The sequence below is a fragment of the Vigna umbellata genome, chromosome 2, assembly GCF_029865625.1.
Source record: "Vigna umbellata cultivar VRB3 chromosome 2, Vumbellata_1.0, whole genome shotgun sequence".
In the NCBI taxonomy this organism is placed as follows: domain Eukaryota; kingdom Viridiplantae; phylum Streptophyta; class Magnoliopsida; order Fabales; family Fabaceae; genus Vigna; species Vigna umbellata.
The window spans coordinates 40771660-40797273 of NC_142166.1; the positions used below are offsets into that span (position 1 = coordinate 40771660).

Here is a 25614-nt window from a genome sequence, read left to right on the forward strand (position 1 = left end):
ACTGAACTAACGTTCGTCCTTATTTTGAAAAGGATGAGCGCTCGTTATTTTATGGAAGTGGAATAAAGAATGAAAATGTGAATAATGGAAATGGTTAAGATGTGTGAACGTTATTTTAAGTGAAATATTGAAAGTGGAATTTGAACGAACGTTCCAAGGAGGAACGTCTATATGATTTGAATGTGATAAGTTGTATAGTATGACCATGGTAAAATCGCTGATGGCTGTTCATCCTGATATTCCGTGAGTGCTCATCCTCATGTAGAGGGGAGTAGGTCATGCGTGGGAATGGCAGGAGGCTCTAGTCCTATTGAGTACTTTGGACTGATAGAGTTAACCTCGGGTGGCAGCTGATGGATGGTTCCAGTTACTACACCACCCGGGTGCACGAACGCCTGCGGTTACATGGATTCATACAGTCCGGACATTCGTTAATTATGAGATTTTGAATGAGTTATTCTATGATTGGATATATATATATATTGCTGTATGAATTGTATGATTTATTGCGTATGTTAAAATATGTTGATTCTATGAATTAAATTACCTAAGCTTACCCTTGCAATTTCCTTGTGTTGTCTACTGGTTATGTACGTCCGTCTTGTCAATGCAATGATCATCCGTGTGGATGTGAGCAGATGGAGAGGCGCCACTTGAAGAGATGCTAGAAGAAGAAAATTTGGAGGACGCCAATCTGGTAGAAGTAGAGGTTAAAGCTGAGCAGTAGAACGCTCGTTCTGTAGTAGTTGTTAGAGTTTCTGTATTGAATTTTGGGACGTTCGGTGTTTAGTTTTGTAGAACCGTTCGTCCAGAACTTGATATATTGTGAATAGATTCTGAACACTGTATATCCTTGTGCGTACGGTTTAATTAGCTGGTGTAATTTAAGACTGCACTGTTAAATCTGTAAATGTGATTAGTTCTAATTAATGGTTATTACTATTTATTGGGATGTTACATTTATTGGTATCAGAGCAGTTTTGTTCTTTTAAGGACAAGTAGGGTTATGAGTACACTATGCTTTCGTTGTGTGCTTGCATTGTGTTTAATGAGTTATGGAATTATTTAACTCTTGAACATAACTAACGTACGTTTTCTCTGGTCCAGAAAACGAATGGCTCCTAGACTTCCTCCCCCACCTCAGCCGAACGAATCTGACGCTCCAAATAATGCACGAATGTTGGAGACGGTCATTGACCGGCTGCAACAACAAAACACAATCTTAATAGAGCAGAATACCGCCTTGATGAGGCAAAATCAGGAAGCCATGCAGAGTTTGGAGGCTTCGCGTGTCAACTCCGAAGCAACGCAGAGACAATTAATGGATATCCTGGCAGCTGGCCGAGGCACACCAGGAGCCTCTTCTTCTAATGCTGCACACCACGCAGAATGGAGTTTGGAAAGCTTCTTGCAACACCACCCTGCCAAGTTCAATGGAAAGAGAATTCCGGATGAAGCGGATCAATGGCTAAGGGACATGGAGAGGATTTATGATGCCAAAAGGTGCCCAGACGACAGCCGTTTGGCATTCACAGAATACTTGTTAACGGGAGAAGCTAGCCATTGGTGGTCAAGTGTGAAGATGTTGTTGACTGAAGCTCAAAGTCCCATCTCTTGGGAAGTGTTTAGGACCAAATTCTATGAAGAATATTTCCCGGACAGTGTGCGGTTTGCAAAGGAGGTGGAGTTCCTTCAATTGATTCAGGGTAGTATGTTCGTCTCGGAGTACACCAACAAATTTAAACACCTGGTCCGTTTTAATACCATGGCAACAAATGAAGAATGGCAATGCAGGAAGTTTGAAAACGGTTTGAGAAGTGACTTGAAGGTATTAATATCCTGTCTGGGTATTAGATCTTTCCCTGCCATGGTGGAAAGAGCAAAAGTACTGGAGAAGAACGTTGCTGAGGCCGAACGACACAAGAAACAGCAAGTGAGCAGGGGGCCGGTTTTATCCAGAGGTGCAACGAACGTTAGAAGACCCTCTTACGTTCGTCCAACTCAATCACCTGGCGGATCACAAGCATTGGTCACTGTCGGCCAATCTGGACAGCCAAGGAGTTTGACTTGTTATCAATGTGGAGGACCGCACTATAGGTGGGCTTGTCCTCAACTCTCGGGAGGAAAATATTGTAGCAAGTGTAATAGGAGCGGACACTCAGATCAGGAGTGCAATATGGGAGGACGTGCGGTAATGAGGCCGCCGAACGCTGGAAGAGCCCAACAAGGGAGAGGGGGACGTGCGCAAGCTACAGGAAGAGTGTATGCAATTACTGGTGCCGAAGCTGCTCGTTCAGGTACACTCATCACCAGCACTTGCTTATTGTTTGGAAAGCCGTGTGGTGTGTTGTATGATTCGGGGGCAACTCATTCCTTCATCTCGAAGGCGTGCGTTGAGAAACTGGGGCTAGTGGAGAGTGAATTACAGTTCGACTTGGTGGTGTCAACCCCAGCGGCTGGTGGGATCAAGACGTCTACAGTTTGTGTAAGATGTCCTATAGAAGTTGAGGGGCGTAGATATAAGGTCAATCTCATTTGCTTACCCCTTCAAGATTTAGAAGTAATTTTGGGGATGGATTGGTTGGCTACCAATCGGATCCTCATTGATTGTGGGAAGAAGGAGTTAGTCTTCCCAGATGAAGAAGAGGAAGAATTGTCACTCACTCTCGGTCAGTTGAAGGAAGATATCATGGAGGGAGCGAGCTGCTTCCTGATCATGACATATGAAGATGAAGTAGTGAGGGACGCGAGAGTGGAGCGTTCGTCCAACAAAGAGCACAGTAGAGGACGAACGGTAGTAGATGACTTCCCGGACGTCTTTCCGGATGAAGTCCCTGGTCTACCTCCCCGTTCGTGAGGTTGAATTCACGATCGACCTAGTAACAACTGCTGCACCCATCTCGGTTCAACCTTATAGAATGGCACCAGCCGAGTTGGTAGAGCTTAAGAAGCAAATTGAGGAGTTATTAGACAAGAGGTTCATCAGGCCGAGTGCTTCACCATGGGGAGCGCCTGTGTTATTGGTCAAGAAGAAGGATGGCAGCTCTCGGCTCTGCATTGATTATAGACAACTTAACAAGCTGACCATCAAGAACAAGTATCCCCTGCCAAGGATAGACGACCTACTGGATCAGTTGCAAGGTGCGTGCGTGTTTTCAAAGATTGATCTACGTTCGGGCTATCATCAAATTAGAGTGAAGGAGGGAGATATTCATAAGACTGCATTTCGGTCTCGTTATGGTCATTATGAATATGTGGTGATGCCCTTTGGAGTAACGAACGCACCTGCAATCTTCATGGACTACATGAACAGAATTTTTAGACCGTACCTGGATAAGTTTGTTGTGGTATTTATTGACGATATCCTCATTTATTCCAAGAGCGTTGACGAGCATGAAGACCACTTGAGGATCGTGTTGAGCGTGTTGAGGGAGAAAGAATTGTATGCCAAGCGGTCAAAGTGTGAATTCTGGATGAAGGAGATCCAGTTTTTGGGACACGTTGTTTCTGCTGGTGGTATTTCAGTGGATCCAGCCAAGGTGAAAGCAGTGCTGGATTGGGAGAGTCCACGCTCGGTCACAGAGGTTAGAAGCTTCGTGGGGCTCGCGGGCTACTACAGGCGGTTCATTGAGGGATTCTCTAAGATAGTAGCCCCTCTGACTTATCTCACCAGGAAGGATCAGCCGTTCGCCTGGACTGATCGTTGTGAGGAGAGCTTCCAGGAATTGAAGAGAAAGTTAACAAGCGCTCCTGTATTGGTTATTCCAGACACGGCCAAACCTTTTGAAGTGTATTGTGATGCGTCGTATCAAGGTTTGGGCTGCGTGTTGATGCAGGAAAGGAAGGTAGTGGCGTACGCTTCCAGACAATTGAAAGTCCATGAGAAGAACTATCCCACACACGACTTGGAGCTGGCAGCAGTCGTGTTTGCATTAAAAATCTGGAGGCATTACCTATATGGAGCAACGTTTCAAGTCTTTAGTGATCACAAGAGTCTCAAGTACCTCTTTGATCAAAAGGAATTGAATATGAGGAAAAGAAGGTGGCTTGAATTCTTGAAAGATTATGAGTTCGAGCTGTTGTATCATCCTGGAAAAGCTAACGTGGTGGCGGACGCTTTGAGCAGGAAGACAGTAAGGGTCTCGACAATGATGGTAAAAGAGTTGAGTTTGGTGGAAAGCTTTAGAGATCTAAGGTTACAGTTCGACTTAGGAACGAACGTTATTAGATGCTGTAACCTTAGACTTTCCAGTGATGTGTTTGATCGGATCAGATTGAAGCAGCGTGAGGATGAAGAATTAGTAAAGATATTGGGGACGCTCGGCACAGACCAGGCTAAGGAGTTTAGTATTGGGGCGGACGGTCTACTGCGCTATATGGGTAGAACGTGCGTTCCAAACGATGGTGAGCTGAAGAGGATTATAATGGAGGAGGGACATCACAGCCGTCTTAGCATGCATCCGGGCATGACTAAGATGTATCAAGACCTCCGTTTATCATTTTGGTGGCCTGGAATGAAGAGTGACATTGCACGTTTCGTAGCGTCTTGTTTAACTTGTCAACGTGCAAAGGCCGAACACCAAAGACCAGGTGGATTGCTGCAGCCATTGGAGATTCCAGAATGGAAGTGGGATAGCATTTCCATGGATTTCGTGACCCATCTGCCACGCACAGTCAGAAACCATGATTCGGTTTGGGTGATTGTGGATAGACTGACGAAGAGCGCCCACTTCCTGGCCGTTAACTTGAAGATGTCAATGACAAACTTGGCCAAATTATACGTTAAGGAGATCGTTCGCTTGCATGGAGTTCCTTCAAGCATCATTTCAGACCGAGACACGAGATTCACATCTCGTTTTTGGCAATCGTTGCAAGGAGAATTGGGAAGCAAGCTGCAAATGAGTTCTGCCTATCACCCTCAGACGGACGGCCAATCTGAGCGAACCATCCAGACGCTCGAGGACTTATTGAGGACGTGCGTCCTAGATCATATGGGAGTATGGGATGAAGTTCTGCCGCTCGTTGAATTCACTTATAACAACAGTTTTCAAGCAAGCATAGGAATGGCACCATTTGAAGCTCTCTATGGAAGAAAATGTCGAACCCCATTGTGTTGGTTTCAAGAGGGCGAGAATGTATTGACCGGACCAGAATTAATCCAGCAAACAACCGAGAAAGTGAAACTGATCCAGGAGCGATTGAAGACGTCTCAAAGCAGACAAAAATCTTATGCTGATAAGAGAAGAAGACCCTTAGAGTTCGCTGCTGGTGATCACGTATTTCTCAGGCTGAATCCAATCACTAGAGTGGGAAGAGTCCTTCGTCCAAAGAAGCTTTCACCCAAGTTTGTAGGACCTTATCAAATTCTGAAGAAGATTGGATCAGTGGCATATGAGTTAGCCCTACCACCTCAACTGTCCAACCTCCATCCAGTCTTTCACGTTTCTCAGCTCCGGAAGTATATAGCTGATCCATCACACATACTGGAGTTAGATGACGTTCAGCTTCGTCCTGACCGAACGCTGGAGCTACAACCAGTTTGCGTGGAAGACAGCCGCACCAGACTCTACAAAGGAAAGGACGTTCGTCTTGTGAAAGTGGTGTGGGACGCAAAGACTGGTGATTCAACATGGGAGGTTGAAGAGGCTGTGAAGGAATTGTACCCGCACTTATTTCCTGGTAAGCTTTTAGAATTTTCGAGGACGAAAATTTTTGTAGTTAGGGGGAATGTGAGAACCTGATTAATTAACGCACCCAAATCCACACTCTGATCACTCTTTTAATGCACCGTGCCACGTCAAAACACACTCACCCATTCGGCATGCGCTTGCCAAGTGTCACGACTGTAAGTTTGGAATTTGGATAGTGGAAAACAAGTGGCATCAGGGGAACGGACGTTCGTCCTGCGTGAGAAGGAAAACAATTCCACTCTCTGCATGCACTGAATGTCATCTGTCACGTTAGAAGCTTCTAAAAGCTGTAGTGGGATCCAGGTGGCAGTGCGGGAGTGCACGACCGTTTGACGAGGAAGAGAAAATGATTTCTCTGAAAACACTTCACTCCATTCTATGCATTCACCTTCTTCCTCACGAAACCCTGGCCATTTCTCTTCTCCAACTTCTCTCTAAAACCTTTCATCTTCTCTCTAAGATAACTCACCATCAACATCTCTGCTTCCATTTCAGAAACCGTAGGATCGTTCACGGTGTCGTGAGCTTTCATTTGAACCGAACAGAACTGAAATCGGAACTGGTAAGTTCTCAAACCCTAAAACGCTCCGTTCTGAGTTACATGCAGACGCTGGTACTGCTGCATGTTAGAATATAAGCTGAGTTCTTCTACATTTCTTGTGGTTAGATTGAGTGAAACACTTGAGAAGCACGTTGAGGGTAGGAAACTGTATTTGGACAAGTTAAAAGCATTCGCTTAGGGAGTTCACTGCTAGACCAGGTAAGGGAAGCTTTGGTGATTTAATTTAATACTCGTTTGATGTGTATGAAAACGATGAAGTGTACTGGATGTCTGAAATGCATGAAATATTTGATGTTAAGTATGCATGAACGAGAAATTGTTGTACTGGACGTATATGAGTGATGTTTGTTGGATCTGTATGTTGATGATGAGATGTTTGAATTGGAAAAATGGATAATTCTGTATGGTATGGAATGATAATATGAATTCTGTAATGTATGATATGTATGTTGGAGATAAATTCTAAGTTATGGATCGTATGAAAACTGTAAAGTTATTGTGGATGAAAAATCTGGAAAAAAATCTCAAAGTCTTTGCTTGATAGTGTACGCTCGTCATCGAACGGTCTTATACCGTTCGGTTTCCCTGGAAAATAACTTAGAATGAGGATTCTTTCATTTGGAAAGGATACTGATTAAGAACGAGCGTCCTTTGTGTAAAGGGTTAGGTTTGAGCGTTCGGTTCAGCCTAGCGTGTCTAACGGTTGAAATAATGAAAGTGTATTTAGTAACGCTCGGTTTTTCATTCCAGCGTTCGTCATAGGTAGCGCTTAGTATTATACTGAGCGTTCGTCCAAATGAGCTCTCGGTCTTAAATCGAGCGTTCGTCCTGATTAGCGTTCGGTCTGATACCGAACGTTCGCTATAAATGAGCGTTCGTTCTATTTAGTGCTCGGTCATCTACCCAGCGTTCGTCCTAAATATCGTTCGGTTTGATATCGAACGATCGTCCTAAATAGCGTTCGGTCCGATACCGAACGTTCGTTCAAAGATTAGCGTTCGTTTGAGTAATGTTCGGTTTTGTAACTGAACGTTCGTCCTTATCATTGATTCCTGAGCGAACGTAAATAACGTTCGTCCTAAATCATTATTTGACGCTCGGTCACTGACTGGCGGTGTTGTCTCTTGAAATTAATCACGCTCGGTTTATTTATCTAAAGAAATTGTATTGTATCTATCATTGGGATTCAATCTAAAATCTTGATAATTGAAATATTCTAAGTATTATTCAGAACTTCTCGAGTCAATTCCCTTTTAATTGAGTCAAGTAATTATAACGTCCGTCAGAGGACTGGGGTTCGTTTCTTTTGTTCAGAAACGATTATTTCTCTGTACTGAACTAACGTTCGTCCTTATTTTGAAAAGGATGAGCGCTCGTTATTTTATGGAAGTGGAATAAAGAATGAAAATGTGAATAATGGAAATGGTTAAGATGTGTGAACGTTATTTTAAGTGAAATATTGAAAGTGGAACAGATTAACATCCCACGTGGCAGAGAGTGAAGGCAGAGATCAGTGATCACGTGGCATCGCCGTTTGCCACATCCACAAAAACTTAACACCGTCCATTTTTAAGGATTAATACTCAGAGTTTCAAAACTATAAGGACTAAAAACCATCAAAGTTCTGAGCAGGGACTAAAAACAAAATCGTCTGATAGATCAGGGACTAAAAACATATTTAACCCATAAAATATTAAGGAAAATGATACTTAGACAACAAATTTTGACAACATTTCGACACAGCACACGTGTCAGCGTTTGAGAGGGCCACGTTTTGAGGGAAAAAAGCTGCTGCGTTCTGAGCATATCTGATCAAGGCTGCTTCAAATTTGACGTGGCGAGGACGGGCACGGGCAGGCTTGCGTTTGTGCGTTTCAAATTTCAAATGGTTTTTTATCACTTCGTAGAGAGAGAAGCGGCGCGAACAACCAAAACGTTTGGAGAAAAGGGTGCACGAGCGACAGAGAGAGAACGAGTCCTAGCCGGAGTGCCGTCGTGCACAGCCCGTTCCGTTTGACGGCGCCGCAGCTCCGACGTGGAGCGCTGTTCGCGAAGACGGCATCGTGTTTCCTCCGTTCCGGCCCAGCGACCTAGGGAGGCGTTGAAGGTGTCGCTTCGTCCCAGGTGCTTCCGTCCCTGTCCCGGAGTGCCACCGGAGGTTCGCCGGACCTTTCTTCTAAAGAAATTGCCGTCATGAAGAGGCGGATTGCAAATCTTCTTGAACTTGGGGAAACGGTATGTATGTATTTTATCATTCTTAATTTTCTGATTTTTTATTTCTTTGTTCTACTGAAGTATCATTGTAAAATACAATATTTATTTTCCAATTCACTCCAGAGTAGTTGTAGATCATCCATTTGTTTAGGCAATCATTGGTTTTTTATGTGGCCAAGGAGTTGTGGAATTTCTTGCTAAGGGTAGTTCATATCCTTAAAAAATATTATCCAGTTAAAAATATTATGCTTAACTTTGGCTCCTTGACCTTTTTCGCATATGTTTATCATGAAAAGTGAGAGGTTTTTGATCGTGAAGCGGGTTAGTGTTATACACTATGCTTTATTCTACTTATATTATGTTTTGTTGTTTCATTATGTTTACATTGTTAACAACATGATGTAATATGCTGTTTGATTTTATAATTTATTTGATTTAACTACTTGGTTTTACTATTATAATACTGTTCAACTTATGTTGTTATTATGGTCATGATGCAAGATAGAATTTATTGTTTTATTATCAATATCATACATGGTGTTTGGTTATTCTTAGTGTTTGGAGAAACTATCTTTGGACCTCCATATTAGTTAAGTGTTGGATTTTGGGGCAGGTTATTAATTGTCAATTTTTCCTTGGCTCTTCTTTCTTCTTTCTATGATGTTGTCGATATTTAGGTTTATGAGAACGAGTGAAGGGTGCCAGTTTCGTGGTATTAACTGCTTAATGCTTATGCCTTCTACATTCTCCCCTTTTCAGAAGGATATGAGAAGTTAGCCCGGGCAAAAGAAGGTCCATCAAATCAACATTTGGCTAGTGGAGAAGCCTCTAGCACTGGTGAAGGTGATTATGATATGTTTGCTGACGAGGATGATAACAGTAAGCCATCTACAGATGAAAATAATACAGTTAGTCAATGTTCATCGGACGCCATAAATTCTGGCACTGAGGGTGGGTAAATTGGCCTCCAAAGTCTTTGTTACTGATTTTTATTTGATTAGTATTTACTTAACATTGTTCTACTTTTCTTTCAGGTGGAGCATTGCAAAATGATTATGTGTATGATGAATCTTCTGGGTATGGCTCTTCTCTTCCATGTAAATTTTGGGAAATAGTCTGATATACATGACATTATTTATCTTTGTTGTAAATTTCAAAACCAAAAAAAAAATCATTATGGTATTAAGGAGGTGGCAAAAGTTGAGGGTTTGTACCCACTTCTTCTTCTAATGAATTCTGTTACCAAAAAGAGCTGTTATAAGCTTGTTCTGACATCAATATTTGATGGTCCAGGTACTATTATAGCAGCAGTTTGGGCTATTATTATGATCCAAATACCGGGCTTTATTGCTCTGCAGCATCAGGACAATGGTACAGCACATTCCTTTATCATCTTTTCGTGTGGTTTGTCAATTTTTATCCTGAAATCTTTTAGCCTTTGTTTACAGTAAGTGGTGCCAAACATAGATGTGGATTTGGATGTGTGTTTAGTTGTTTGTTAAAATTTAATTTTGATTTGTGATATTTTTTGTTGGAAACTATATCAAGAGATGTGATATGTGTACGTCAATTTATAGATCTTTGGTGGCATAAAAACATGCAGGGTGATTAGTTGTATAATTAACACCTTTGGCTGAGAGGAGTGATAGGTGTAAATTTTACTTGTTTTTGTTGCTTAAATTGTTGTGCTTTTGAGTAAGTTTTAGTGTTAATTCTCATGAAAAGTATATAATTGTTGATATATGTTAGGACCTGGCGAGTTTACGAGAGACGAAGATATAGGAGGGAGAGAGAAGGGGACCGTACGGAAGAAGACAATGACCGAATGGTTGAAAGGGAGGAGCTTGATGGCCGAACGACAAGGAGAAGAGAAAGAGAGCAGAGCGAGCGGGACGAGGACGAGCGTCCTGAGCGAGTGGAAGCAACGAGGGGAGGGGACGAGCGGCCTGAGCGAGGGAAAGCAACGACGGGCGAGGACGAGCGTCCTGAGCGAGTGGGAGCAACGAGGGGCGAGGACGAGCGTCCTGAGGGAGTGGAAGCAACAAGGGCTGAACGAGCAAGGGACGAGCGGCCTGAGCAAGGACGAGCGTCAATCTGACAACAGAAGGATAGTATAGAAGGAAATATAATAAATACGCATAAATATAATAAATAAGGATAGATATATTCTTACCAGATAATTATAATAAATACGCATAAATATAATAAATAAGAATAGATATATTCTTACCAGATAATTATAATAAATAATAGTTATTATTATTCTCGGCCCTTTTTGGGAAGGAGTAATTAGTATTAATAGAGGAGGAACCTAGGGAAAAAGTTATGCTTTTGATTTGGGAATTTTGTAAGAGAGGTTATGCTCTCAGATAACTGACGGAGATCCTGCTCCCAGTTATTGTTTGTTTTCTTGATCCAGTATTCTTATTTAATAAAAGAGGTTCATTCAGCTATTGTTTTCATTATCCCTTGCTTGTGAAAGTGTGTGAAGACAGCGTTCTAGTTACATTCCAGATTCAGGCACGTAACAATATAAGTATAATTTTGACTGTTTAAATATTTTTTGATGCTTTTGTTTGTTTATTTCGAAGTAGAATAAGGATTGGATACTGTCAAAGACTTGGAGCGCATCATTTGGCTGTCAGCATCGAGAAGAGAACGCCCATCCAACAGCAAGCCAGGACGCTCGTCCAGCGCGCAGCGCAGAGGACGCTCGGCCAGCGCTCAGAGAAGGCTCGTCCAGCGCGCAGAGGACGCTCGTCCAGAAAGTGGACGCTAGTCCAGAGAGCGGAGATCGTTCACCCAGCTAGCGGAGAACGCTCGCCCAGACACTTGTCGCCCAGAGGGGACGCTCGTCCAGCGCGCAGAGAGGAGGCTCGTCCAGCGCGCAGAGGACGCTCGTCCTATCAACCATTTACAGCAGATATGTGGTGTGCTACGACTGTCTCATTTTTTGTGATTGGAATTGTTATATGGATTCTTGAACACCGAGTCAATAGTGACTTTCGTGGTCCTCCTAAGAACCAAATTGTAATTATGTTAATGTACGCTTTTGTAGCGTCATATGAAAACCTTTTACGGCCAGTTTATTGAATTTGGTGCAGCAATAGGTGCCCCAATGTTCATCTTTTGTTTAAGATTCTAAATCCATTTAACGAGTTATTGATGATTTGAATTAATGCAGTATAGACTAGGAAGTATTGCGGTTCAGTCATAGATGACACACGAAAAAAGGGGGGTTTTTTTTTGGATTGTTTTGCAAGGAAAATTAAATTAATTAAAAGTTGAAAGTTAAAAACAATTGACAAAATTATGAAAATTAAAAGCTGAAATGGCTTGCTGTTCTATGGGCGTCCTCTGCGCTGCGCGCTGGACGAGCGTCCTGGCTTGCTGTTCGATGGGCGTTCATTTTATGTGTTAGTGAACGTTCGTTGTCTACGATCTTATTCTCAGTTGAACGTTCGGTCTTTACAAGGCGTTCGTCATAACAGTATATAATAGGTTTTAAAACGGTTTGCTGTTTTAAAATAGTCCTAATCACTTCCCATCATCTATCGCTCGTCCTAGTCACTGTCCCTCATCTACCGCTCGTCCTAATCACTTCCCCTCGTCTACCACTCGTCCTAATCACTTTCCCTCATCTACCGCTCGTCCTAATCCCTTCCCCTCATCTACCGCTCGTCCTGATCACTCCCTCTCTCGTCTTGATCGCTCCCCTCGTTTAGGGCCCCAGTAATGATTCCCACGATCTTCACTAATGATTCCCACGATCTTCACTAATGATTCCCACTTAACAAACTTCCACTAATGTTTCCCACTCCACCAACCCTCCAATTATGTCTGCCTACCTAATGATTCCATTATCAACAGTCATCCAATAGTCTCCTGTGGAATTTCAAACCAATAGATGTGATTAAAACATGTAAGAACCGAAACAAAATTATCATTGTATCATGATTTGTCAACTCAAATTAACAAAATAAATCCAAGAACGACAAAAATAGTTTTGGGTCTATTCAAGCAATTAAAGAACTTGATCTCAATACTCTATCAAATCTAATGAACATATATTCTAAGCATAGTTTATGAGAAATTCGTCCAAAAAGACAGCATATATTGCAACAAATTTATGTATTTCTACCATCCAATGAATCAGTACAATCTAAGGAAGTTGGTTTACTGGCAAAAGAGATTTGCAAGTCCATAAAATATCATCAAGGGAAGGGAAGGGACCAAGTGGGACTATTTTTGGTCCGACGACACTCCGACGGCAGTCCGGCGGCCACCGCAAGGGTCCGGCACAGGGAAGGAAGCGGGTGGGAGGAATCGATACTCAAAACGCAAACTTGGTTGGCTGGGCCGGAGGGAAGACGATGCCGTCTTCGGTTCGTCTGCCAACACTGGCGCTGCGGCGACCCGCAAACGGAACTGCGTGGCTGGGTGGAAGACGACGGACACCGGCGGCACTGGATGGACCGAAAACGGCAACGTCTACGGGCGGCGCGTATCCGGCGACAGCTGTGGTGGCTGGTTCGAAGGAAAGAAGGAAAGAAGGAAAGAAGGTGCTCCATCAAATGTTCTCCGTTTTCTCTCTCTCTCAAAATATTTGAATCCCAAATTTTCGAAACAACCCTAAAATTTGAATCTGCCCCCAATTCTGTCATTGCCACGTCATTTTAATTTTTGAAACGCACACCCCAATCTGCCCGTGCCCGTGCCCGTCCTCGCCACGTCAGCGTTGAAGCAGGTTTCATCAGACTTTCTCAGAACGCAGCAGCTTTTTCCAACCAAAACGTGGGCCGCTCAAACGCTGACACGTGTGCTGTGTCGAAATGTTGTCAAAATTTGTTGTCTAAGTATCATTTTCCAAATATTAATAACATTTCTCCGCAAAGCCTCCCAGATGAGCAGGACCATCCACGTATCAAATGTTGTTTACACGCGTTTGCTTGCTGCTTTCTCTCGTCATTGCCGCCATCTGACGCTGTTTTGTTTGGTCTCAACATCTGTTTCCCCAAATAAAAATAAAAATCACTTTTTTACTTGAAGATTACCGATGGTTTCAGGTATGACCAGTCTGAATTTCGTTATTTCCTCTAAAATAATTTATCTTTATCTTAAATTTAATAATTATAATTCTTTTTATTATTTTAAATATTAATTAAATAACCTGACTTATTTGTCGTCTCTAATTAAAATAAACTTAACTTTAACGCATTAACAGTCAACGGTTTTCATTTTTCTTACATATGCATAACTAACTTAGTAACTAAGAGTGGTGTATATGCAAATATTTTTAATAAAATTTGGCTAATACTTGTGAATATTTATTATTTGAAAATAAATATTTTAATATTAGTTATAAATGAGTGAAATGTAAATATAGTATTAGTGAATTATTTGTAAGAAGTTAAAATTAAAATTTAATTTATATTTAATTAAAATTAATTATATTTTATTAGATAATATTTAATTAAAATAAATTTATAATTTATATTATATTTTTTCATATCTTTTAAAATTTTATAAAATATATGTAATATTAACATATATCTACAAGTATTTTAAATATTATTTATATATATCATATTCTTATTAATAATTAGGATTACATTGAGTTGAGTCAGGCACGTATAATGTTTAAGGATGACAAAAAAATTTGTGTCTGTAGATATCCGCGGATAAAATTCGCAACGAATAGTTAATATCCACGGATATTTACTATCCGTAAGTTGCGAATAGTGAATATTTTAATATCCGCTTATAAATGAATCGAATGTGGATATTATACTATCTGTATCCGCAAATATCCGGTTATCGCAAAAAATAATAATAAAAGTTTATATTATATTATATTAAGTTAAATTTAATTAAAATTAACATTAATTTATATTTTATATTAAATTTAATTAAAATTAAATTTTAATTTATATCTAATTTAATTTATATTATATTTTTTGTAATTTTATTTTAATATTTTATAAAAATATATTTTTTTAAATATTCGTAAGTATCCGCGGGTTTTAAAATATCCGCAGATATTTTTTAAGCGGATATCCGTGTAGGTAGTGAGTAGATTTTTTTTTATCAGGTCGGGTAGCGGGTAGACACTATCCGTATCCGATCGGATTTAAAAATCTACGGATACTTATTGGCACTCGCAAATATTTTAAAAAAGTATTTAATAAATTTTTAAAATAAAACTTGAATAAAATTACAAAACATTATATAAAATATATTATAAATTAAATTAAATATAAATTAGAATTTAATTTTAATTAAATTTAATCTAATAAAATATAAATTAATTTTAATTTTAATTAAATTTAACTTAATAAAATATAAATTAAATTTTTATTTATATTCTTTTGCAAGTAACATATATTCAGATTACAAATATTATCATACCCACACTCAATGTATTTATAAGTGAATATAAAATCTCCAACGTCAATAATAAATATTCATATAGACTAACTATGAGAATTTTATTTATGGTATTCGCATACGCTACTTTTTTTGTGATATCCTTATTAATAATGCATATCAATATCAGTTTGTTTCCATCCTCAACCGAGTGTTTTGAGTCTCCATTACTTAAAGAACGTGGGGGCTATGTTATTAGATGATGAAAAGATTAATGGTGATATATGAGAAAATGAAGTAACGATCCACAATAGATTAAAAGAGTAAAATATGCCTTATGATAGGAGGAAGTGGACAAAGAAGGTGACTCCAAAATCGTAAAAGAGCTAAGATTTTGAAATGAGATTGTGTGGGTAGAAGAGGTGGTTGTAAAAGAAAAATAGTGGTTAGAATTTGATACCAAGTAGAACACGAGATGGTGCCAAAAAAACGGATCGCTAACTTTATTTATTCAAATTATTAATTTAAACTGAAAATGTAATGATTAAACTAAGGACTGCGATATTCCAACAACAGATTTTTAACATTCTTTTGACAACGCCACGTGTCGCCACCTCATTGGTTCGTTTAAATTTTTTTTTTTTTTAAAACCTATGACCGTAACCCTTATTTTGAGTGAAAATCCTAAAATACCCCTTTCCCTTTCTCTGTTCCATTGCCTTTCCCTTTCTCTGTTCCATTGCAAACGAAGGTCCGTTCTCTTGAGATAAGGAGGAATACAGACCAACACCTAAAAGAAAGGATGCTAAACCAAGAGGAAAGAAGAAACAAAAAAGAGCTCGCAGAGAAACTTTTATGCGTGCCTTAGAGGAACAAGAATTTCTAATTGAAGAACTTAAAAGGAGGGTTGCAACTTTGGAGGCACAATTGGCTGAAGAGAAGGCAAGAAGGCAAAATAAAGATGACGTTGGACAAAGTGTGCCTCGTACAGAACCATCTGTGAACACTGGTTTTGTATCCCCTACTGACATTGACGGAAATGAACAACCTTTGAAGACGTATGTTAGGGTTGGATCACGAAGGCGTTACAAGGGAAGAGCACTTAGGACTCCATACACCGGGACCGTAGTGCTTAGAATAAAAAATGAGTGATTTGTGTATTTAGTTGATTGAAAATGTTATTTGGAAAGTAATGAAAATTGTAATCATTGTAAATAGATTAAGAAAACAATGTTCAATGTATTCGATTTGGTTCAATGAAATAAAATTTGAGTTTTGGTTTGAATTGGTCTCATATTTTATCTATTCAATACCATTGTTATTATGAGTTGTGGGTTTGTCGATTTCAGAATGTCGTAATTTTTTTTGTCTCCTAAGTTGCAGGCTTGTTTGTAACATGTTGGTGTTTGAGTGGTCATTTTGAGTAACATGTGATGTGATGTGAGTCCAAGGAGTGTGGGGTGACCCCTCATGAGTTGGGGGAGCAACCTGTGCAAGGAATGAGTGAGAGTGCTGAAAAAAGGAGCTGGTAATCGTTTACAGGACCTCTGTAAACGATTACCCGAGAGAAATTGCCAATTTGTACAGAAAGTCCAACACAGGTACTCAGTCAGGTGAACACAGGTCACCATTGGAAAAAAAAGTGACTTTTAGGCATTTTTGCACCTGTCTGAGGCTGGTGAAGGTGTTGCAGTGGTGGGAGAGGGTGGGTGGTGATGTGATGTGAGTCCAAGGAGGGTGGGGAGACCCCTCATGAGTTGGAGGAGCAAGCTGTGCAAGGAATGAGTGAGACTGCTGAAAAAGGGGCTGGTAATCGTTTACAGGACCCCTGTAAACGATTACCCGAGAGAAATTAAGAATTTGTACAGAAAGTCCAACACAGGTACTCAGTCAGGTGAACACAGGTCACCATTGGCAAAAAAAGTGACTTTTAGGCACTTCTGCACCTGTCTGAGGCTGGTGCAGGTGTTCCAATGGTGGGAGAGGGTGGCTGGTGATGTGATGTGAGTCCAAGGAGGGTGGGGAGACCCCTCATGAGTTGGTGGAGCAACCTGTGCAAGGAATGAGTGAGAGTGTTCAAAAAGGGCTCTTGTAATCGTTTATAGCACCCCTGTAAACGATTACCCGAGAGAAATTGCCAATTTGTACAGAAAGTCCAACACAGGTACTCAGTCAGATGAACACAGGTCACCATTGGCAAAAAAAAGTGACTTTTAGGCACTTCTGCACCTGTCTTAGGCTGGTGCAGGTGTTCCAATGGTGGGAGAGGGTGGCTGGTGATGTGATGTGAGTCCAAGGAGGGTGGGGAGACCCCTCATGAGTTGGTGGAGCAACCTGTGCAAGGAATGAGTGAGAGTGTTCAAAAAGGGCTGTGGTAATCGTTTACAGCACCCCTGTAAACGATTATCCGAGAGAAATTGCCAATTTGTACAGAAAGTCCAACACAGGTACTCAGTCAGATGAACACAGGTCACCATTGGCAAACAAAGTGACTTTTAGGCACTTCTGCACCTGTCTGAGGCTGGTGCAGGTGTTCCAATGGTGGGAGAGGGTGGCTGGTGATGTGATGTGAGTCCAAGGAGTGTGGGGTGACCCCTCATGAGTTGGGGGAGCAAGCTGTTATTTGCCAAAGCTGAGGCCTTCATTGGAAACTTCTACAAACAATTAAAGATGTAGAAAGAGATCTATCAGGAAGCCTTTTAGGAATGCATCACTTTTTTTTCTAAAAATAAATCATTTGAATTTTGCTAAATTGTATAAACACTGGTTCTGTTATGCTTCTGTTATATTTTTTCGTCATGGGTTTGTACATATTTTAGGCTAGAACCAAGGAATGTTTGTCAATTATCATATGATATTTCTGTTGAGAGAATTTTACAGTGTCAATTTTCATGCTTCCAAAACCAAAGCAATCCAAATCTGATTGGCAATATGATAAGTAACAACTAATGGCCAAATCAAATGCATCCTTCTTAACTTTGAGATCGGGAGAACTATCATGCTTCCTATACAAGACATTTGATATCAACGCCAAAACCCTTTACCGTAAAGCTCCTAACCATAGACCTAAGTATCCGTTGCAAGACATTCAAAATCCTCAACCCCTTGAACACAACCTGCTCCTAATGAATAAACACGCAAGTGAAACTTAACAGTAACCAACAATATCAAAGTGTCATAGACCAATAAAAATCTAATTCCAATAAGTCAAAAGGCACTGCATACGAATACTAAAATTTAATTTACAAAATATAGACCTTAACTCCAAGTTTTCACTGAGTTAACAGAGCTATCATCCACATATCTAAAACATAGCATAAAAAGAAAAAGAAAAACAAATTACTCTGACATTATCATATAACAGTTATCTTACTTGCTCATCATGAGAAAACTTGCAACATTATTCTAACATCATCATACAACAGTTATCTTACTTGTTCATCATCAGAAAACTTGCAGCATTTCTCAAACATTGTCATAAAACAGTTATCTTACTTGCTCATCATGAGAAAACTTGCAGCTAGCTCCACGAGTACAATCACCCCTTTGAAACGCACGACAAACGCCCCGTGCCTCCTGTTAGGATATTTATCCTATTTTATCATCATTATAGTGTGTCAAGGGTTACCCTATTTATCATGATTATATTATGTCTAGGATTACCCTATTTATCATGATTATATTGTGTCTAGGGTTACCCTATTTATCATGTACTTGTATATCAATTTATTCTTATAAATAGAAGATTGTGAGAGGGATCAATCAAGCCCTCTAGAATTATTTTACAGTTTCAATCTTAAGTTGGTATCAGAGCGGGTCGATCCCGCTCTGGTTTCTGTCTCGTAATATATATCTGTCCGGCGCCACAGTTCTTCATCGCCCGCCACTGTCCGCCGCTGCCCGCCGCCGGCCACCGTCAACCGTCGGCCACCGTTGTCCGTCGCCGGCCACCGTCCGGCCACCGCCGCCGGCCACCGTCGCCCGTCGTCGGCCACCGTCCGGCCACCGTCGCCGCCGGCCACCGTCGTCCATCACTGTCACAGTTTCCTTCGTCTAAACCCTTAGGGTTTTCTTGTTCCTCATTAGTATTATTCGTCTTCTTCAGAAATGGCGTCTGGCAGTACTCTTTCCTTCTCTGGAAGTCCATCAATTACCTCCGAGAAGCTAAATGGAAAAAATTATCTATCATGGTCTGCTGCCGTTGAAATGTGGTTCCTTGGCCAAGGGCATTATGACCACCTTGAGCGAGATGGAAGCCATGTGCCTACTGAAAAAGCTGATCAGTGGAAACAAGCAGATTTCCAGTTGTGTGCCGTGTTATGGCAATCAGTGGAACCCAAACTTCTTGTATCTTTGAGGGCTTTCAAAACTTGTCACTCCTTTTGGAAGAAAGCCCAAAGCATTTATGCCAACGATATTCAACGTCTCTATGACACTACGAACAAGCTTGCATCTCTTAAAATGGCAGACCATGATATGGTGTCCTTCATGGCTGAAGCCCAATCTGCTGTTGAAGAACTTAGGATGTTTTTGGAAGTAGATCCATTAGAGGATATCAAAAAGAAACTAGACAAATTTTACATGGTGTTGATCCTTCGTGCCCTACATCCCGATTTTGATCATCTCAGAGATCAACTTCTAACTAGTCAGGAGGTTCCCTCTATGGAAACATTGACCACTCGCCTTCTGCGTGTCCCAGTATCTCAAACTCATGAAGCGCATGAACTAGTGGAACCATCTGTCATGGTTGCCACACGAGGAAGAGGAGGACGTGGCACTAGAGGAGGAGGACGAGGAGGTCGAGGACGTACTCAATGCACATATTGTAAAAGGATGGGTCATACTCAAGAGAATTGCTACTCCTTACATGGTTTTCCTTCCAAAACTGCCAATATTTCGAAGACTGAAACTTCCACTTCGAAATCTGAAACCTCCACTTCTATGTTTTCTGAGGATGAATATCAAGAGTATTTAAGGTTAAAGTCTAACAGCTTGGCACAACCATCTCAATCTCCCAATACATCAACAGCCTGCGTTTCTCAATCTATGGAATGTCAAAATTCATGGGTAATTGACTTAGGTGCTTCTGATCACATTTCTGGTAATACCTCTTTGTTCTCATCTATTTCCTTTCGAGAAAAACCTCATTTCATAACCCTTGCAAATGGATCTAAAACTTCTTCCAAAGGAGTCGGTCATGTTTCTTTGTCTCCCTCCCTCAATCTCCACTCAGTCCTTTTTGTCCCTAATTGTCCTTTTAATTTAATTTCTTTAAGCCAGTTGACTAAAATGTTAAATTGTTCAATAACCTTTGATCATAAATCTTTTGTTATACAGGAGCGTGGTTCGGGGAGACAGATTGGAGAAGGATATGAAGCTGGCGGATTATACCATTTTGGATCTCGTCCAAGGGTGTCTTGTGTTGCTACTCCTAATCCTAAAGTGCTACATGATCGACTTGGCCATCCTCATTTGTCCAAATTAAAAAAGATGTGTCCTGAACTTAGTGGTCTCCAAACCTTAGAATGTGAGTCATGTCAATTAGGAAAACATGTTAGATCTTCCTTTCCTAAAAGGTCTCAATCAATATGTAATTCTAGTTTTTCCATCATCCATTCTGATATATGGGGACCTAGTCGTATCTCCTCTTTTGGTTTAGATATTTTGTTACCTTTATTGATGAATATTCAAGATGTACTTGGGTTTATCTTATGAAAAATCGTTCTGAATTGTTAGTTATCTTTACATCCTTTTTGAATGAAATCAAGAATCAATTTGGTCAAGTAATCAAAATATTAAGAAGTGATAATGCAAAAGAGTATTTCTCATCCTCCTTTTCTGCCATCTTGAGTTCCCATGGTATCTTACATTAGTCTACTTGTCCTCATACACCACAGCAAAATGGTATAGCAGAACGAAAAAATAGACACTTGGTTGAAACTGCTCGTACCCTTTTGCTTGGTGCCCATATTCCTGTCCATCACTGGGGGGATGCCATCTTAACTGCATGTTATCTTATTAATAGGATGCCCTCCTCCTCTCTTGATAATAAAGTCCCTTTCTCCATTTTGTTTCCTAATGATCCTCTCTTTCATACATCTCCCCGAGTGTTTGGCTGTGTATGTTTTGTTCATGACATGTCTCCAGGTCTAGACAAACTCTCCGCTCGCGCTCTCAAATGTGTCTTTTTAGGCTATTCTCGACTTCAAAAAGGATATCGGTGTTACTCTCCTGAAACTAAGAAGTATTACATGTCTGCCAATGTCACATTCTTTGAACAGACTCCTTACTTCTCTCCATCTGTTCAAGATGTTTCTATCCTCAAGCAGGTCCTTCCTATTCCAATGGTTGAGTCAAATAGCTCCACTGTCTCTGTCATTCCAAGTCTTGATCACAATCCTTCTACACCTGTTTCTCCACATATTGAGATCATCCCACACAGGGCCCCAATGGATAGTCCACCTCCCCAAGACAATGGTGAATCTCCTACTTCAGATTCTTCTCCCTCGTCACCTCCTCCCACGCCTCCTGGTGCAAATGATTCAGCATGGCCTATTGCCCTCAGAAAAGGTACTCGTTCCACTCGGAACCCTCATCCCATTTATAATTTTCTAAGCTATCATCGATTGTCGCCCTCCTATTTTTCTCTTTTATCCTCAGTGTCCTCTGTTGTTATACCCAAGAATGTGAAAGAAGCACTTGATCATCCTGGATGGCGACAAGCTATGATTACAGAAATGCAGGCTCTTGACCACAGTAATACTTGGGAGCTGGTGCCCCTTCCCCCAGGCAAAAAGGCGGTTGGTTGTCGATGGGTGTATGCAGTTAAAGTTGGCCCTGATGGTGAAATTGATCGGCTCAAAGCCCGACTTGTTGCAAAAGGTTACACTCAGGTTTATGATCTTGATTATTGTGACACTTTCTCTCCTGTAGCCAAGATGACTACTATTCGTCTCTTCTTTGCCATGGCAGCCATTCGTCACTGGCCACTTCATCAATTGGATATCAAGAATGCCTTCCTACATGGTGATCTCGAGGAAGAAGTTTATATGGAGCAACCTCCTGGGTTTGTTGCTCAGGGGGAGTCTGGTATGGTATGCAAATTGCATCGATCTCTATATGGCCTCAAGCAATCCCCACGTGCTTGGTTTGGAAAGTTTAGCTCCATTGTTCAAAAATTTGGGCTAAAACGCAGTGAAGCAGACCATTCAGTTTTTTATTGTCATTCTTCTCTCGGGAAATGTGTTTACTTAATAGTATATGTTGATGATATTGTCATTACAGGAAATGATGCGGTTGGAATATCTCAACTAAAAGAGTACTTGTGTAGACATTTTCAAACCAAGGATCTTGGAAGTCTCAAATACTTCTTAGGCATTGAAGTAGCGCAATCAAAAGATGGAGTTGTAATCTCCCAAAGGAAGTATGCTCTTGATATATTACAAGAAACAGGCATGATTGATTATAGACCGGTAGACAGTCCCATGGACCTAAACCAGAAATTAAGGACAGAAGAAGGTGAATTATTCTCCAATCCAGAGAGGTATAGGAGGCTGGTTGGCAAACTGATTTATCTCAATATTACAAGGCCAGATCTATCCTTTGCAGTTGGAGTGGTTAGTCAGTTCATGCAGGCTCCATGTGTTGACCATTGGAATGCTCTCATTCGCATTCTAAGGTATGTAAAGAAGGCTCCCGGGCAAGGATTGTTATATGAAGATAAAGGAAGCATTCATGTCTCTGGGTATTGTGATGCAGATTGGGCAGGTTCACCTATTGATAGACGGTCTACAACAGGATATTGTGTTTTTCTGGGAGGAAACATTATTTCATGGAAAAGTAAGAAACAGAATGTAGTAGCTCGATCAACCGCGGAAGCCGAGTATAGGGCAATGGCATCACTAACATGTGAACTTATATGGGTGAAACAATTCCTTCAAGAGATTAAATTTTGTGACATCCATACTATGAAGATGTATTGCGACAATCAAGCTGCTCTCCACATTGCATCAAATCCAGTGTTTCACGAGAGGACTAAACATATAGAAATTGATTGTCATTTTGTTCGTGAAAAGTTGTTGACCAAAGAAATATGTACTGAGTTTATTGGGTCAAACGATCAACTCGCAGATGTATTGACCAAGTCATTAAGGGGTCCTCGGATTGAGTTTATTTGTTCCAAGCTTGGTACATATAATTTGTATGCTCCAGCTTGAGGGAGAGTGTTAGGATATTTATCCTATTTTATCATCATTATAGTGTGTCAAGGGTTACCCTATTTATCATGATTATATTATGTCTAGGATTACCCTATTTATCATGATTATATTGTGTCTAGGGTTACCCTATTTATCATGTACTTGTATATCAATTTATTCTTATAAATAGAAGATTGTGAGAGGGATCAATCAAGCCCTCTAGAATTATTTTACAGTTTCAATCTTAAGTCCTCCCTCTTCTGCCGCTCTGTCTCCTCGTCTTCTTCCTCTTTCTTCTTGTACTTGTCAACATGGTCCACCCTAATAATTCTACCCATAATCTGAGCCCCATTTAAATTATCCGAGTTACACAAATAAACATCACAACGAAATTCACCATTGTGTCCATTAAAAAATAAAGAAAATAGAGACCCACCCACAGCAAGATTTGTGCTCCTTTGATCCTCATACGCAAGAAACGCAAAACCCTTTGATTTTCCGGTGCCCTTGTCTCTAACGAGATTAACATCAACAACCTCCCCATATCTGACTAATAAAAAAAATATCATTCAGATTTAAAAGAAAAAGAAAATAAAAAGAGTTGATGAATTGAAATGGAAAAGGGAAGCGAAATACTGAGCAAAAACGGCGAGCAGGTCACCTTCGGTGAGATCGAAGGGAATGCCACCGACGAATACGTAAGCGGAATCTTTGTACTTGGCGTGCCACGAAGCTTGTTCGCCAATTCCGAGTGCAGCTTCTCTGGCGTTGATATTCTGAGTGCGCTTCACCAGTGTTAAAGGGTTCATCTCTCTGCTCAAAACGAAGCAGTGCAAACAGAGAAAGAGGGAAATTGGGGGTTAGGGTAAACAAGTTTTTGACTCAAAGGTTCTATTTTTTTCTGCATTTGGACTAAATACGGATTTATTCCCTTCCACACATAAAATTCAAATTTACCTTCTGTCTCATTTTAATGTAATTTATTTGATCAAATTTTAAACTTTACAACTACAACTGCATTTGGTCAAACTTTCCTCTAATGTAAAAAAACAAATTAACTCAACAAATTATATTTTTTCTAAATTAAAATATATCAAGTTTAGAATATTTCTAATTTTAAAAATATAGAAACTAAAAACTTATGTACTTCTTTTATTCTTTGGTAAATAACTTTTTTGCTTTCACATTTATTCTAGTAATAATTTTAGACATTTCATAAATAATTTTTTTCTAAAATAAATAGTTTTACGAAAGTCACTTGTTTAAGAATTAAATAAGATTTACTGTAACATCCCAAAATATAGTGATAACCATAATCAGAATTAATTACATTAATCATTAAAACAGTGCAGTCTTTACAAGAAGATACTAGGTTCAGCACGTCGAACGGCTTAAAATACAAAATGTAATGTAGCCGACGGTATCCAAATTCTAAGACTAAACAAAATTACTAACAGCTACCACTTGTCGAGCACTCTAGGGCTCGACCTTAACCTCTACTTCAACCAGATTGGCATCTTCCAAAATTTCTTCTACCAGCGCCTCTTCCAGCAGCTCACTTCCATCTGCTCCCATCCACATGGATGATCATCGCAAGGACACGACGGACGTACAAAGCCAATCGACAACACAAAGAAGAGAACACAGGGTAAGCTTATTGAATTTAATTCAAGTAAAATCATTCATTTCATAGTACATCAACATATCAAATATTTCACAACATATGATTAAATCAATCCCTTAACTCAAATCCATTCCTGATACTAGACTGACCGTCCGGACTGTATGAATCTGTGTAGCTACAGGCGTCCTTGCACCCGAGTGGTGTAGTAACTGTATTACACTCGACAGCTGCCACTCGAGGTTAGTCCGTTTCTTACGTCGCCCATGTTAACTTATGGACTAAGGACCTCCTGCCATTCCCACACATGAACCACTCTCCTCTACGTGAAGACGAGTGTCACGGAATATCAGGATGGACCAAGCCAGCATTAGCATGCCCACAGTCATACTTTACCAAATTCCACATTCAACATATGTGAGTCGTTCCTCCCTGGAACGCTCGTACAACAATCATAAACATTTAATCGTCTCATATAATGTTCATCATTCAAAACCTTTCACTTTTATTCTCATTTTTTTGTCTTTCAGTCCGAGTACGTAAATATTGAACTTTCAGCCCTCTTTGTAACGAGGACGACCGAGAACGGGTGCTCGACACTGTCGGTCGACACAGATGAATGATCTGTATTAAGAAGGGTGCTCGACACTGTCGGTCGACACAGATGAATGATCTGTATTACGAAGGGTGCTCGACATTGTCGGTCGACACAGATGAATGATCTGTATTATCAAGGGTGCTCGACACTGTCGGTCGACACAGATGAAGGATCTGTATTACGAAGATGCTCGACATTGACGGTCGACACAGATGAATGATCTGTATTACGAGGATGCTCGACACTATTGGTCGACACAGATGAAGGATCTGTATTTCAAGGATTTTTCAAGAAAGAGTAAGAGCGCTTGGTGTAAGACCGAGCACTACCCAATACGATTACTATGTGTAAGGTCGACACTGCTC

The 25614-nt window shown here is 40.4% G+C and overlaps 1 protein-coding gene and 1 long non-coding RNA gene across 4 annotated transcripts; both read right to left on the minus strand.

The window, feature by feature from the left end:
• Positions 1 to 17666: 17666 nt before the first annotated feature.
• On the minus strand, positions 17667 to 18701 carry LOC148204004 (uncharacterized). Its single transcript, XR_015784346.1, has 2 exons — positions 18206 to 18701; positions 17667 to 17954 (listed from the first exon to the last, which is right to left on the minus strand). It is a non-coding gene; the product is annotated as an uncharacterized LOC148204004 (long non-coding RNA).
• A 4535-nt stretch (positions 18702 to 23236) lies between these two features.
• LOC148204005 (zinc finger CCCH domain-containing protein 25-like) lies at positions 23237 to 23895 on the minus strand. Of its 3 annotated transcripts, none has more exons than XM_088106822.1 (3): positions 23667 to 23895; positions 23467 to 23576; positions 23237 to 23360 (listed from the first exon to the last, which is right to left on the minus strand). In XM_088106822.1, the coding sequence occupies exons 1-3, from the start codon at positions 23837 to 23839 to the stop codon at positions 23275 to 23277; spliced, it is 369 nt and encodes a 122-aa protein (XP_087962948.1). In that variant the 5' UTR covers positions 23840 to 23895; the 3' UTR covers positions 23237 to 23274. The 3 variants fall into 3 exon arrangements, with proteins under 3 accessions (XP_087962948.1, XP_087962947.1, XP_087962949.1); XM_088106821.1 differs by having other exon boundaries at positions 23246 to 23371; positions 23692 to 23895; XM_088106823.1 differs by having other exon boundaries at positions 23263 to 23371.
• Between the last annotated feature and the right edge of the window lie 1719 nt (positions 23896 to 25614).